The 12,910-nt window shown below is 39.7% G+C and overlaps 1 protein-coding gene across 2 annotated transcripts in view; it reads left to right on the forward strand.

Moving 5' to 3' along the window:
- The window catches only part of SDK1 (sidekick cell adhesion molecule 1), a 429,398-nt gene that overhangs the window by 194,613 nt on the left and 221,875 nt on the right, over positions 1 to 12,910 (forward strand). For both annotated transcript variants that reach the window (XM_075436492.1, XM_075436493.1), the window contains exon 5: positions 11,600 to 11,733. In XM_075436492.1, the coding sequence (XP_075292607.1) occupies positions 11,600 to 11,733 (134 nt within the window). The remainder of the gene's footprint in view (positions 1 to 11,599; positions 11,734 to 12,910) is intronic.

Raw genomic sequence — 12,910 nt, forward strand, 5'->3', positions numbered from 1 at the left:
AGTTAGAAACAAGGAGTGCCATGCCGTGCCGCGCCATTCCTCTTCCCAGTGGTCTCGCTAACTTAGCAGACAGTGGTGTATTGAGCTGAAGTGTAGACTTACATGTACTGAGTAACCGTGAGCCTGTGCACCTGAGTAATTGTTTTAGCTTCTGGGTTAAATATTAAGCACTTGTAAAATGTTTTTTTGCTACCTCAAAACAAGGCTACTATGTGAACTTATTTCTGTCCTTTTGTAGAAGAGTCTTCTCAACCAACGAGAATTTCTCTTATGAAGTAGTACAAACCTGAAAGAAGCTGTCTTTCTGTTTCTTTATTATTAATAAGTTAATAAGATTTGTTGCAGATGGTAATTTTTGTGATTGTCTAACATGATTCAGGAAGGACTGCAGTATAACCAAATACATATTTTAGCTATTGGTTTTGGGGTAAAGAATATAGGGAAGAAAACAGGAAGTCTACCTGACCGTCCTGTGTGACTGCCTTGTTCCATGACTTTTATTCATTAGCTCTGTTTTCAAGATTTCATTCTGAAGTGTGTACATTGCTATCTTTGGCCTCATTGCTCTGGCTCTCGTATGACCCTTTTTTGTCATTCATTTATACCATATTTTCATCTTAGGAGAGAAGAGGTTGATTTTCACATTTCCTTTAGCCAAGTAGCCTGCAGGGTTTATTTGAGCATTGTTTTCTATTTTCCATCTTCTGAGGTCAGTAATGACAGGATTAAGAACTTGGAAGTTAAAAATGTAGATGTCCATCTAATTAAAGAGATTGGCTGTCGGGGTTGTAGTTTTCTTTCTCATTAGCATTCCATTCATTCTGCTTGCTTTCCCTATCTCCCCATTCCCTACATGCTCAGCTTGTAATAAAAGTTAGTTCTGGAATGTAAAGAAGTGTGTTAATGCACCTGGGAAAAGCCTGTACAGGAAGGAATTGAATTTGTTTCTATCTAACCTAGGTAAGGTATAACGGAATGTTTCATTGTTTATCTTTACGGTAATAATCAAAGCGTCCTTTCAACACTCATAAGGATTATTTAAGAAGAAAATCAAGTAAATGTGTTTATTTGCTTGCTTTCAACAGAAAAACAGTCTCCTATTTTAAGTTTATACCCCTGCATCCAAGCGATAAGGGCATTTTAATGTTTTTCTGCATCTATCTTTCCATTTTAATATGTTGCAGGATTAGGGGATAGCTGATGCTGCTGTGAGTTAAACGTGAGCAAGTCGAGATCCTCATTACAGGGCAGAGTGGATAAAAAGAGTCAGTAACTGAAGGTGATGGAACTGTTGTGTCTACTGTCCATTAACTCAGTAATAGTACCTCTTCTCCAGATGAGGGGAATCGCAGGGAGCAGCTTTTTGCTGCGTTGCAGGAGCAAATCCCTAAAACCTCTGCAGCAGAAATGTCTGCGAGTAAGGAGATAAATATGTGAAGACAGATTGCAGCAAAGACTTTGGGGGCATCAGAGGTTTTCTGTTCTGGTCTAACTGTTATGTAGAATTACTTGCATCGGCAAGATGTTGAGCATTCTGTTCACAACCCCGGGAAGATGAGCTAGGCTGCTAACACGCATGCGTCTCTGGCAGGATTTGTGAGTTCTTTTGCTGTGTAACTCATAGCTGAGTGTTTCTTCAGTACCGAAAATAAAAACGCTCTGCAAAGCATATTGTAGCCATAAAATCAAAGAAACCAAAATGCATCTACTGGCACTTCAGGGTTTCATTTGCCTGCTCGATAGGCACGGTGTTTATGGACCATCCAGCAAGTGTAAACAAGGCAGTCTCTCAGATACCCACTCTCTATTGCTCTTCGTTAGAGGGAGCGCGTGGTGCTCTCGGCTGCAGTATCGGAAGGGAGGGAGTTGAGGTTCTCTGCCTTCTGTCTTACCTCTGGGACTATTTCTGAAGTGGAAGTTGCTGTCACTCTACCAGAGGACTGGCAAGATTTATTACACAGGCTTTGGCCCGCTGACTTCCTTAAGCTTTATGGTCAGGAGGGCTGAATATATGTTGCCGCTCCACCGCGAGGCAATTTGTGTCATTAGACTCAGGAGTCAAATAAGCAGTAAGTCATACAAACACACCCGTGTATTGATTTCAAGTAATTTAAAAATAAATGGAGTTGATGGCTTACCTATCTTCCTGGTTTTGGCAACGCCACCCAAGTTGAAAGCAAAAAATCTATATGGTCTGTTGCGCCTTTAGTTGTGCATTATTTACATTGTAGTTGGCCACTGAAGTGTTCTTTATGAGTTTTGGAGTCAAGGGCTACAACCAGGTTTCAAATACAACATACAAACGGATCCCAAAAGGGAGCCATACTTCTGAATGTCTAAAGGTTGTCTTCCAGGATGCTGTATTTTAAAAGATGCTGATGTTCACATTGAGGATTCATAGATTTTCATGTATGTAGTATTACTGTGCCTGGGAAAGGGCTGATCGAATGGTTGGATTTAGATATATTTATCTTCTCATTCTCTTACATAAATCCTCTCGTAACTTCACTTTCCACCTCTTAGAATTCTGTAGCTTTGCCACACAACAGCTTCATGTATGTTTGCCCCTTTTATTGGAAAGAGGTATTTCTCCTTTTCTTTCTGAAAAAATTTCAGCTTGTCTTGTTTTTGGCAGTAATGTATAGCACAGACCTAACTGAATAGGTAAAATGCTACTGATAGAGCAGTGTTTTCCAGTTCTTTACTGTGCTCTGTTTTACACGTATTGACAGGAAGGCATGTTTGGGTAGAAACCATAACACAAAACGCTGCTGTGTGTTGCGCAGTTTTCCTGTTATTCCAAGGTTTCCAGTGTTTGGCTTAGTAGGTACGTTCAGCATAAGGTTGAGTGTATCCAACCTGGCTTGGCTTTTATGTCACTGCATGGCCTGTGTGTGGTGGAAATGGGGAGTCGCTGCTTCCTTTTAAATTTCTGCTGAAGTTCAGCTGATTTGGTTTTTTTAAGCAGTGTTTTCTTTATGTTTTATTGTCACTGACTTGAAGTGCTTTGAAATGTTTGCATTAATGGCATTAAAAAAAGTCTGTGATTGACTGACTTGAAATTTCTTCTGCTGTATTATTTTCAGTAATAACCAGGATTTTATGGAGACTGTGGTAGACATGTTACTAAATGTGTTCAGTGTGAGGGGATTCTGTGGAAAGGAGTAGTGCAATGCTATCGGTTACTAGCAGACTGGTGTTTGGAAAGCAAAGCTCACCTGCCCAGTGTGTGTGATTCAGGAGGTGTTAAAGCGGTTGAAAATCAGAAAGCAAGACGTTGTTTTGCCTAAAGTCATAACAAAATGCCTGACAGTCAAACTGAAATGCAGGGGGAGAAAGTAAAGAGTATTAAGATTTAGCACTTACATAATCTTCTACATCTTTTGAGTGCTAGAGGTGTTAACTGTTTAAGCCTCTAGACAAATTTTTCAGCATAAAAAGACATACATACACGTTTTACCCTTTTCTCTCTTGGCAAAACATACAGACCGAAAGGCTAAAGAACTCGCCCAAGGCCGCGTATCACTGGCAAAACCTGGATATACTTGGCTACTGGGCCTGTGCTCAATTTGTGCTGCATAGCTATGGTGTAGGTCTTAATGGTGTGTAAATAGAAATAACTACACAAAATCCCCATTTTGACGTAGACAGCAACCCTAAGGTAGTATATAATAACATTATACAATGAGTTTGCAGCAGTAGCGCAAACGCTACTCTTAGCAAACTGTGGTACCGTACGTAGATGGCGTTAGCTGTTGTATTGATCCAGGCCACTAAATCTTTAATTATCTTTCATAGTAAAACTCCTCTAAATAAATTGCTCTGTTGTTCCCCAGTACCGCTGCGCTTTGTACAGATGGCAGCAGCAGGGGTTGGTGCTTGGGTCACTTGCTACTTTTTACCATATCCATGCTCTTTGTTTAACAACTTGGTATTATTAAAAGGAGAAGTAATGCATCTAAAAACTAATGGACTATCAGACTGTTAGTTCTGGAGCGTAACATTCCCTACCACTCCTCAAAAGTTACAGCTGTGTGAATTTTCCTATCCTTTGAAACTCTCCTGTTTATTTCAGCGTACTTCTATTCTGGGTCACCGAAAGGAGTTGAGCGGCTCTCTTGCTTACTGTTCACTTGAAGGGCTAGCCTGGTGAGTTTGGAGGTAGTGTTTGTAAGATGGAGGTATAGTTTTCTGAAGAAAACCAGCCTTCGGCTCGTGATAATAAAGAGTCATTGCAGGTGCCCTCCTCGTGAGGTCTCCCACAAGGTGTGTGGCTGTTTCATCGTCACTGGTACGCAGCTTCATGGCTACAGTCAGATGATTGCTGTCCATGCTCTGTGTACTCAGTATCGGTTTACAATATCCTCATGTGCTTGTATTTAGCTGCTGAAGAAGGACTTGTTTCAATGGAGAAGGCTGACCAAATGTATTAGAAATTTGCATGGACCCATCTGAGATTTTAAATTTTATTTCCAAGCTGTGGGTACCTCAGTTGCTGTGATACAGATTTTTGAGTTCCTGAGACCAGGTGTGTTTATACAGCAGCAGCTGTGCCAGCTCTTATTCTCAGCTAGACCTGTGTGCAGATGGAGACGGTTTCCAATGAGATGCCTGTGGAATCAGGAATAAAATGGCGGAGGTGGTGCTGAGGCAGATTCAGGAACATGAATGAACAGAGGCTGGGAGCAGCTAAGCAGGCACAGTTGTGGCAAGTCTAAATGTATCTGTTAAATACGCCGTTAAGAGGTTGAAGTTTCCTTTGGCATTGTCGTATAATCAATTATCTCTTCAGTGCATTGCCTCATGACAGGGCCGTACGGCTGCTAATTTGTTTTATAGTTAGTGCAGTTCACAGTCATGTCTTACATTTGTTTTTATTCTGTGCTGTGTACCTCAGTCAAATAATGGGATGAAGATACAGTATGCAACAGGAAGCTGTGTAATCCTTGACTACAAACCACTGTACCGCGTACCATTATGCTGACATGTTTTATCAGAAGTGAAGGTAGAATTTGATAACAGAAGTTTTCCTTTCACAGTGAAGGAAAGGAAAAAAAAATCAGTGTTTAAAAAAACCACAGTACCTTGAATGATCAATTCAGGAGAAATATCGTAAAGTGGAGCAATATTCATGTCTGTCTGTGTCTGCAAACTGAACTATAAAATCCCAAATGATTACAAATAGTCTTTGTGCTTGCCATCAGCTGTGTAGATCAGCAACCTATGACACTTTAACTGCAATGTTTTGTTTAAATAACCCATTTATATTAAAAAATTTCCACTATTCTTCTTTCCAGTGGTTGCTAGCTATGTCCGTAGCAACAGATAGCGATGTCGCAATGGGGTTCAATGTGTTGATTATCTGATAAACTGGAGAGAGAAGAAAATAGATACTCTGTTTACAAATATCCTGAATGCAGTAAGAGTTTTATATGAAGAGAAGACTGGAGAAGAGGAGACTGTTTCTGTTGTTGACAGAGATGTGTGATTTGTCTTGAAAGTCTGGATTTTTCTTCTAGTTTGAGCACTGAGTGGCACATCCAGGCACACAGCAGTGCCGTTCAACAAGAGAACACCCAAGAGCTTTGATTTAAGCACACGTAGGTACTGACATCAGCTGTACTAGGTCTTGTGGCTTAAAATGTTTTACAAAGAGTAGAGTTGTGTGAAAATAATTAAGTTGCATTAAATAAGAATTGAAGCTGCTGAAAACCTGGGGGGAGAAAAAGAACATTTTAACGTAAGTAGCTCGCTTACGGATATTATTCCTTAGTTTGTTAGTGTAATTGCTTGCTTCTGGATTGGTAGCATTGTCTCTCACTGCAAACATCTCTTTCGGGATCAGTTATGTAGTGATTATCTTGGGGTTTGTTTTGTGGGTTTTTTAAATCTCTAGAACAGTAATTGCTTGATATGAGCATGATTTTAAATACATATTTGGAAGAATTCATCTGAGCATCCTTTCTGGGAGCCTCTATCTCCAAAGACTAAAAACAAGCTTTTCCGAGGGCAATCTGCTAAGATTTTTTGTAAGAAGACTCAATATTTGATGAGTCTGCTTGAATCTGAGATACTTCTTAGTAACGGTCTTGTACATATATGAAGACCCTTGTGACAACTGTTTTGTTCTTTTGAGTATTCTCCTGCAAGTCACGCTTTCTAGATTACTCTTTGGGGTTGGGGAGGACAGAGTGGATGGTTCTGGTCTAGTTTTGGGGGCATTTTGATTCTTCTTGGCTAGTCCACATGTTTAAATCCAATAGCCAAAACTGAATGGAGGCCACACAGGGTGAGAAACGGGGCTATTTCTTATATTTTCCAATGCTGCTGCTGTTTACAGGCCCTCTTGTGAGGTTTGCCTGTTTTGCAGTCAGTTATTCCTTCTCAAATACAATATTTTGAATTTGCTCATTGAACAGCAGACATTAGTCTTGTGGAGAGGCTGGAACAGGTCTTCTGTATTTGGAATTCTAATTCTGTCTTCCAGAGTCTTTGGGCCTTCATCTGCAGATTTAGTAAGTGAAATCTATATTCAGGCAACAAACACAATGAAAATATTAAATAACGCCAGGCCAAAGACAGACTCTGTGGGTTTCTACCTGATACAACTTTCCAGTCAGGTAGTGGATCACTGGTGATTTGTCAAGTACAGTTTTCCATCCAGTTCTGTTCCAGCCTTACACAGAACAGGTTTTGTGTAACGTGCTCTTTAGCAAACGTGGGGAATAAAGTCTATAGCCTTACTAAACCAAGACCTTGCAAGCTCCAAGACTAGTGCTGGACACTAGGGAAGCCAAGCTTAAAATATGGAAATTCTGCCGCTTCTCTCATTTCCTACTGGACAAGTATCTGCTAAACATGTCCATAGCTAGGCTTCCTTCATTTCACGATAGTAGTCAGCCTCTGCCTGGCAGTTAGGACCGCTGGTTATTCTTGTGTGACCTTGGGATGCTCTCATGACTAGAAATCCCAGCTGCTTCCCAAAGCACATGTGGTGCCATGGCATAGCTAGAGAAGCGATAGTATAAACTAGCATTGATTGTAAAATCAATGCATTCATTTGTGTAGTTATACTTAATATTCAGTGGCTGTGTAAGTGTAAAATCTTTATTAACAGATAGTTGATTTGCAGTAACGATATACCTGGAACTTGAATAAAATTTTGTAGAACTGGCATCCAGTCACAGCTCTTGGTGCTTTGTTGTTGTGGACATGTTGCTCGTAGCACATAGGCTGATATTTTGCTCTGTGATGGAGTCCTGAAAAACACGGACTGTTTGAAGCAGACATGTATTTAAATAATTGTGATTAATAATTCCCCATCGGAACTGGAAGACACATGGGTGGTGAAATGCTCACTTTGTTAAGCCGTGCATGCACTACTCTGAGTCGGGATCTCCTTGAACAGCTGTGTTTTTAACTGCAGTGTAGCTGTAGGTTTTTCCAAAAGGGGAAATCCATAGGGGAAGTCTTGCAGCAATTGTGTTGTTATTACTCCATAATCTCTCCCTCTTTTATTAACATCACTGTTACTATGTGGTGTCTGGCTCCTGGAGAAAGATCAGTGCTCGCTATGTAATGCGGACAGGAGTTTTTAAAAGGGTAACAGAGGTTTTGTGGTAAAAAATATCTTGTAACAAGGGATTGATATTTGTATTAGCTGGAGATAACATTGGCAAAGAGGCTTTATGAAGACCTTTGTACTAAAATATTGCACGCTGGTTCATGAGCAGATGGCAGCCTGCTGAGTGAAACCCTAATCAGGTTACTCTATGATTTTCATTTTATGATGTTTTTATAACCTAGTATTATCTACTTATTGTGTAATCTGGTAGACTAATAGCGTAACAAATATCGAACTTTTGGGAATTATCCACTTGTAGAGTAGATTCTGGTAACTTCACATAAAAACATTATTCATGGAAATCAACCTATTTAAGATACTGCAGAGTTAATTTGCAGCATTTTACTAAATGATGCAATTTTCAGTGCAGGAAAAATTTGTTTAACTCCAAAAACCTTGTCTTGAATGCCTTAATAATAGTATGCCCTTTGGAAGTTTCTCTTTACTTCCAAAGGCTTGATTCATATTCCACTGATGCTAACAGAATAATTTCCATAAGCTTTAGATGAAACTTAGAGATTATTTGCACCAGAATTTTTTACAGTATTTGGACAATTTGGAAGGCTGCAATTAAAAATCCCGGAGTGTATCAAAGTGCTAAATTCTGGCTGCAATAAAAGGAAGAGGTGAAAACCTCATTAGGTGCCTGTTTGCATGTTCAGCTACTCCGAAGAACTGGGTGTATTAAATGACTTCTCTCCATCATTGCTGCCTTCTGCCATCCTGCCGGGCCATAGTCTGTGGTTAGGCAGCAGATCATCAGTGTAGCTGGTGGTTTGAAAGGCTCGCCTTGCCTTCACTTTCGGATCGATCTGTTCTCGTCTGTGTCTCCTTCTGTGGTCAAGGTAACACTGAAGTGCTCATAGGACATTGTGATACTGGATCCACCACCAGAACTGCCTGTCACTTGCACGTTGCTGTTTGCATGTTGTCTCCTGTTCCCTACAGGCCACTGAGCTCCAGAGAAATTATAAAAATTCCTCTATTAAAGCATATGACTTAAAATTCTCCTTTCCCTATGCTGAAGGAATGCCGAAGGCTCGGTCTGCTTAGTTTACTTGCCAGTTGCTCCTGTCTTGAAATCGTTAGGTGGAGTGAAGTTTGATATTGCTTTAAAGAAGCAATATTTATATTTTTTATGATTTCTTTGCTGGGTATGAATTACTGACAGGTCCACTCCATCTGCTGCGGTCATCTTCCTCAAATATGCTGGTAAATTGAGCAGCCGGGAATCAGATTTTCCTTGGAACATTCAAGTGGTGCTGTCATCATTTAAAAGTTATATCAGACAATGAAAACAAACAATAAACCCAGACAAACATGTGAAGCCAATTTTAGGTCACTCTGTGCAGCTGTTGTGCAAAAAGTGGCTGCAACCCCAGCAAGGGCTGGGGCGTGAACCTTCAGATGGCTTAGAAACATTGGAGTTAATGAGTCCTTAAAACATGACAAATGGATTTTTCTTGATGCGCAAGGCTCATATTTGATCTAAATAAAGCTCCCAGAGTCTGCAGCCTGCAAAGGCTCGTGTCTTGCTCTATACCTGCCTTTAGCTAATGAAATTGAAATATTCCATTTTTCACAGAGTTATTAAGATATCAATAACTCATTTTGGGGTCTTTAACATTAATTTGACTGTGTAATCGATGACCTCAGAGTTGTCTTCAGTAGCAGCTTTGTCTTCTAATTCTTTTTTCTGTACAAGTGAATACCAAAACTTTTTGCACTATTTTGAACATGTAATTTATAATGTTTAGCCCTTCCCCACTGATCTCTTTCAGTTCAAATATACTTATGTTCATTTAATCTTTAAAATTTGTTATGTTTCACTCACAAATGTGACATTTTTCTCACATTCCAAGAAATATTTGTGCTTTATTATTTTTAAAAACATCTTTGTTTTGAACATTTTTCTTAATAAATACATCTTGATTCCCTTTGCTCTTGATTAGTATATAAGGAATGTAACGGTTCAACTGTCAGAACTTCCAGCCAACTTAATACGAATAGGAGCAGTGTGCATCTCGCCAGTATTCAAGGATCACCTTTAAAACTTGGGGGGCAGCTGCAGCTGGCATCAAAGCAGTTTGAAATATATTTCAGTATTTTCAAAGAATCTTTCTAATGCTGCTTTCTTTAGAACTGAAGTAGAAATTAATGTAAATGTCATTGTCTTTGAATATTCAATTATTAGTGTTTCATTGGAATTTTATCTTTATTTGCTTAATCAAATGTCACATTAATTGCATTTAATATCCCCACTGTAAATCTATCACAGTTTCTATGATTAATTTTCTAAGTCAGTTAGGCTAGTACGTGTTCATTGAATAAAGAAAAAAGTCATATTGTGATTTTTTTTAAAGAGTTTTTATAAGAACTGTCAATAAAGATAATGTAAACAGGATCTTTAGCTGATGTGCAATCAGAGCTGAGAATATAGCCTTGCGTATGTTTCAGGAGGTTTTTATTTATTGGTATCTACTGATAGCTTTATAGAAGTTCAGTGTTCTTTTCATCCACATTAGAATATTGAAGTGATGTGAATAAAATACAGCCTTTGAACACTGCTGTGTTCTCACTGGAATTTTCTATGCCCCCTCCTACGTATAAAAACTAGTATGTTGCAGTAGGAATCTGTGATTTTCCCTATTGCTTTAAATGCTTTTTCAAAATCAAAGTAGTCATAAATTATTAACGTCAACCACACCCTGCCAAAACAAGAAAGAAATGCAGGATTGTTCATTATTGACTGATTAGCGTACAAATACTTTGACTTAGCACTGACTCTTTTTGAGGCCTATTGATGTATGAACTTGTTTCATCCAGTGTAATAATTTTATATGTTGTTTCAACCTCATGCTCAAGGATATGACTAATAGCACAGCTGCAGTCAGTGGGGCTTCTCATCAAGTAATATAAATGAAGGTAGGAGTTTCTTGCTCCAAGTCTTGCATTCAGATTTCCAAGTTTGTGCCTGTCCCAGTCTGCATTGGTGTCGGCTCTTTCCTCCACAGGCCTTCTCTGGAGCGTCACGTGTTCTTTTATTCTGATCTGGCTGTTGAGCTTCCCGTGTTCTGTTTAGTTAAGCCCTTAAATTTTTACATGTTGTCTCTAGGTTAAACCTTTAGCTTGTATAGTCAAGAAAAGACCATCTAATACATGTAAAATGCAAAGTAACCAACCCTATTGCAGTGAAAATGGGTAATGCTGCCGACAAGGGAGTTTATAGAGACATTTGTTATGTAGCAGCCCTAAGCAAGAACAGACGTGTGTTATACAATGACATTTGTTGACTCCTTCAGGCCTACACCGGTGCTAACTACAGGGTTGTGCTTTCCTACCTATTTTAGATTAAATGTAAACCCTTCTCTCCTTCTCTACACACAGATCATCTGTGTATATCAATTAGGCTCTAACTTGCCGACATTTTTGTCTGTGATGTTGCAATAATGAGCGATGCCATAAATACAGAAAGTTTACCTTCTGAGGTTCTGCTGCCTTTGATTTTCACTAAACTAGGTGTTGTTATTCCCTGAGTGTCAGTCTTTGATAGGCTAGCTTTCATTTGTTGAGAAGGTTTCCAATAAAACCAGCTTTGCAGCACTCTGATGTTTGCCAGGACTGTCACCAGCCCATAACGATGCGGTTTGCAGGCTATCGGTCTCTGTAGTAGTTTGCCATTTCTTGTGTAGCTTCTTATTGCCATTTTAACTGTTCTAGTTTCATATGTTGCAGCTTTCTGCATGTCACCGTGAACATCTTACGTGACCTAAACAGAGAAAAAGCTTAGAGGTGTCAAAGATCTTAAATATTACTTGTGAATGTGTTTGGAATCAGGCTGGTTTTGACTCCCCAACACCTTGATTTAGACGACCGATGGATGTCGTATCAGTCTGTTGAGTCTGAAATGTTGTACAGTTTTCACCTGGTGGATAGCATGCTGATTTCAACACGATCTTTCTCTTTCCTAAATAGAGCCATCACACTGGAGAATCAGCTGGTCATCCTTGCAACATCAGTGACCGATGCAGGAGGCTACTATGTCCAAGCGGTCAATGAAAAGAATGGGGAGAACAAGACGAGTCCGTTTATTCATCTCAGTGTAGCAAGTGAGTATCCAAATTCCAGAAAACGTGCTGTCATACCGAAGTTGCAGGCAGTACTCGCAAAAGTCTGCCCAATAAAAAGAGCCTTGCTAACAAAGGACTGGATCTTTAAAGCAGGTCAAATTTTCCTGCATGGTTTGGAGCATGTCAAGCTCCTTGTGCAGTAAGAGGGACCTAAGAGAGTGTATGCCCTCAACAAATCACCCTCAAAGCCTTTTGTCTGATGGCTTATTTTATGCAAGGCAGTTGCGTGATGATAGCCCTCGCTGTTTGTTGTGGAGTGGTGATCATAATTTCTTCTGAATGCAGGGGTTCAGAATGTATTGTTTTCCATTGTGCATAAGTAAACAAGTCACTTTTCTGAGTGCAATTTTATTAATGAGTCTATTCCCAGTCTATGACATTATTTTTACCTGGAGTTATCACAGAGTCCTGGGGAACATGCATTTCATTGTTATTACTTACTATTTTACATTGCGCAAATTATATTAGCACCTACCATTATGGAGGCATTCCGTGAGTAGATTGTGCAGCAAAGGGGAGGGCAAAGTCACAGAGCAATGGGGTCAGAAGGATGACTGCACGCTAAAGCTACGAATGTGCACGTTCAGCAAAAATACGCACGTGTAAACTGTTGTAAAACATTTAGTAAATGTGTCTGTATGAAAAATTAATATTCTAAACACAGTATAATAGTTTGACTCCTTTTCTGAGGGCATTTGGTAAAGGTGATTTTCATGTAGCAGCAAAATAGGGAGCATATTTAGTCTGTTGTGTAAATGTGGAGGTTTCTGGTTTTGATTGTAGAGACGAGGAAGAGATGAGTGGGTAAAACGCTGATGACACTGGTGGCTTTACTGACAGGCTGCTCTTACGGTTTGGGCTTCTGGAAGGTGTGAGACCCTCAGCTCTGGATCGGTGGGAGTGATGAGAGACCCAGATCTCTTGATCTTGGATACCGCTGTGTTTGAGCCAATCCCTATGGCTCGTTTCCCGACAGTAGCTTGGGCTTCTTGGGGGTCTGGGTTTCTTGGCAGGAAGCCTGGCAAATTGCTTTTGGAAAATGGTGATGTTTGTCAGAAGTTCATTAAACTGTTATGTTCCTGTGAAACATTTAATATCTAAGAAAATATGATTTTTCTGCTAAAATTCCTAGCCAGATTTCGAGGAGAGCTGTTCT

The sequence above is a fragment of the Opisthocomus hoazin genome, chromosome 15, assembly GCF_030867145.1.
Source record: "Opisthocomus hoazin isolate bOpiHoa1 chromosome 15, bOpiHoa1.hap1, whole genome shotgun sequence".
Lineage (NCBI taxonomy): Eukaryota > Metazoa > Chordata > Aves > Opisthocomiformes > Opisthocomidae > Opisthocomus > Opisthocomus hoazin.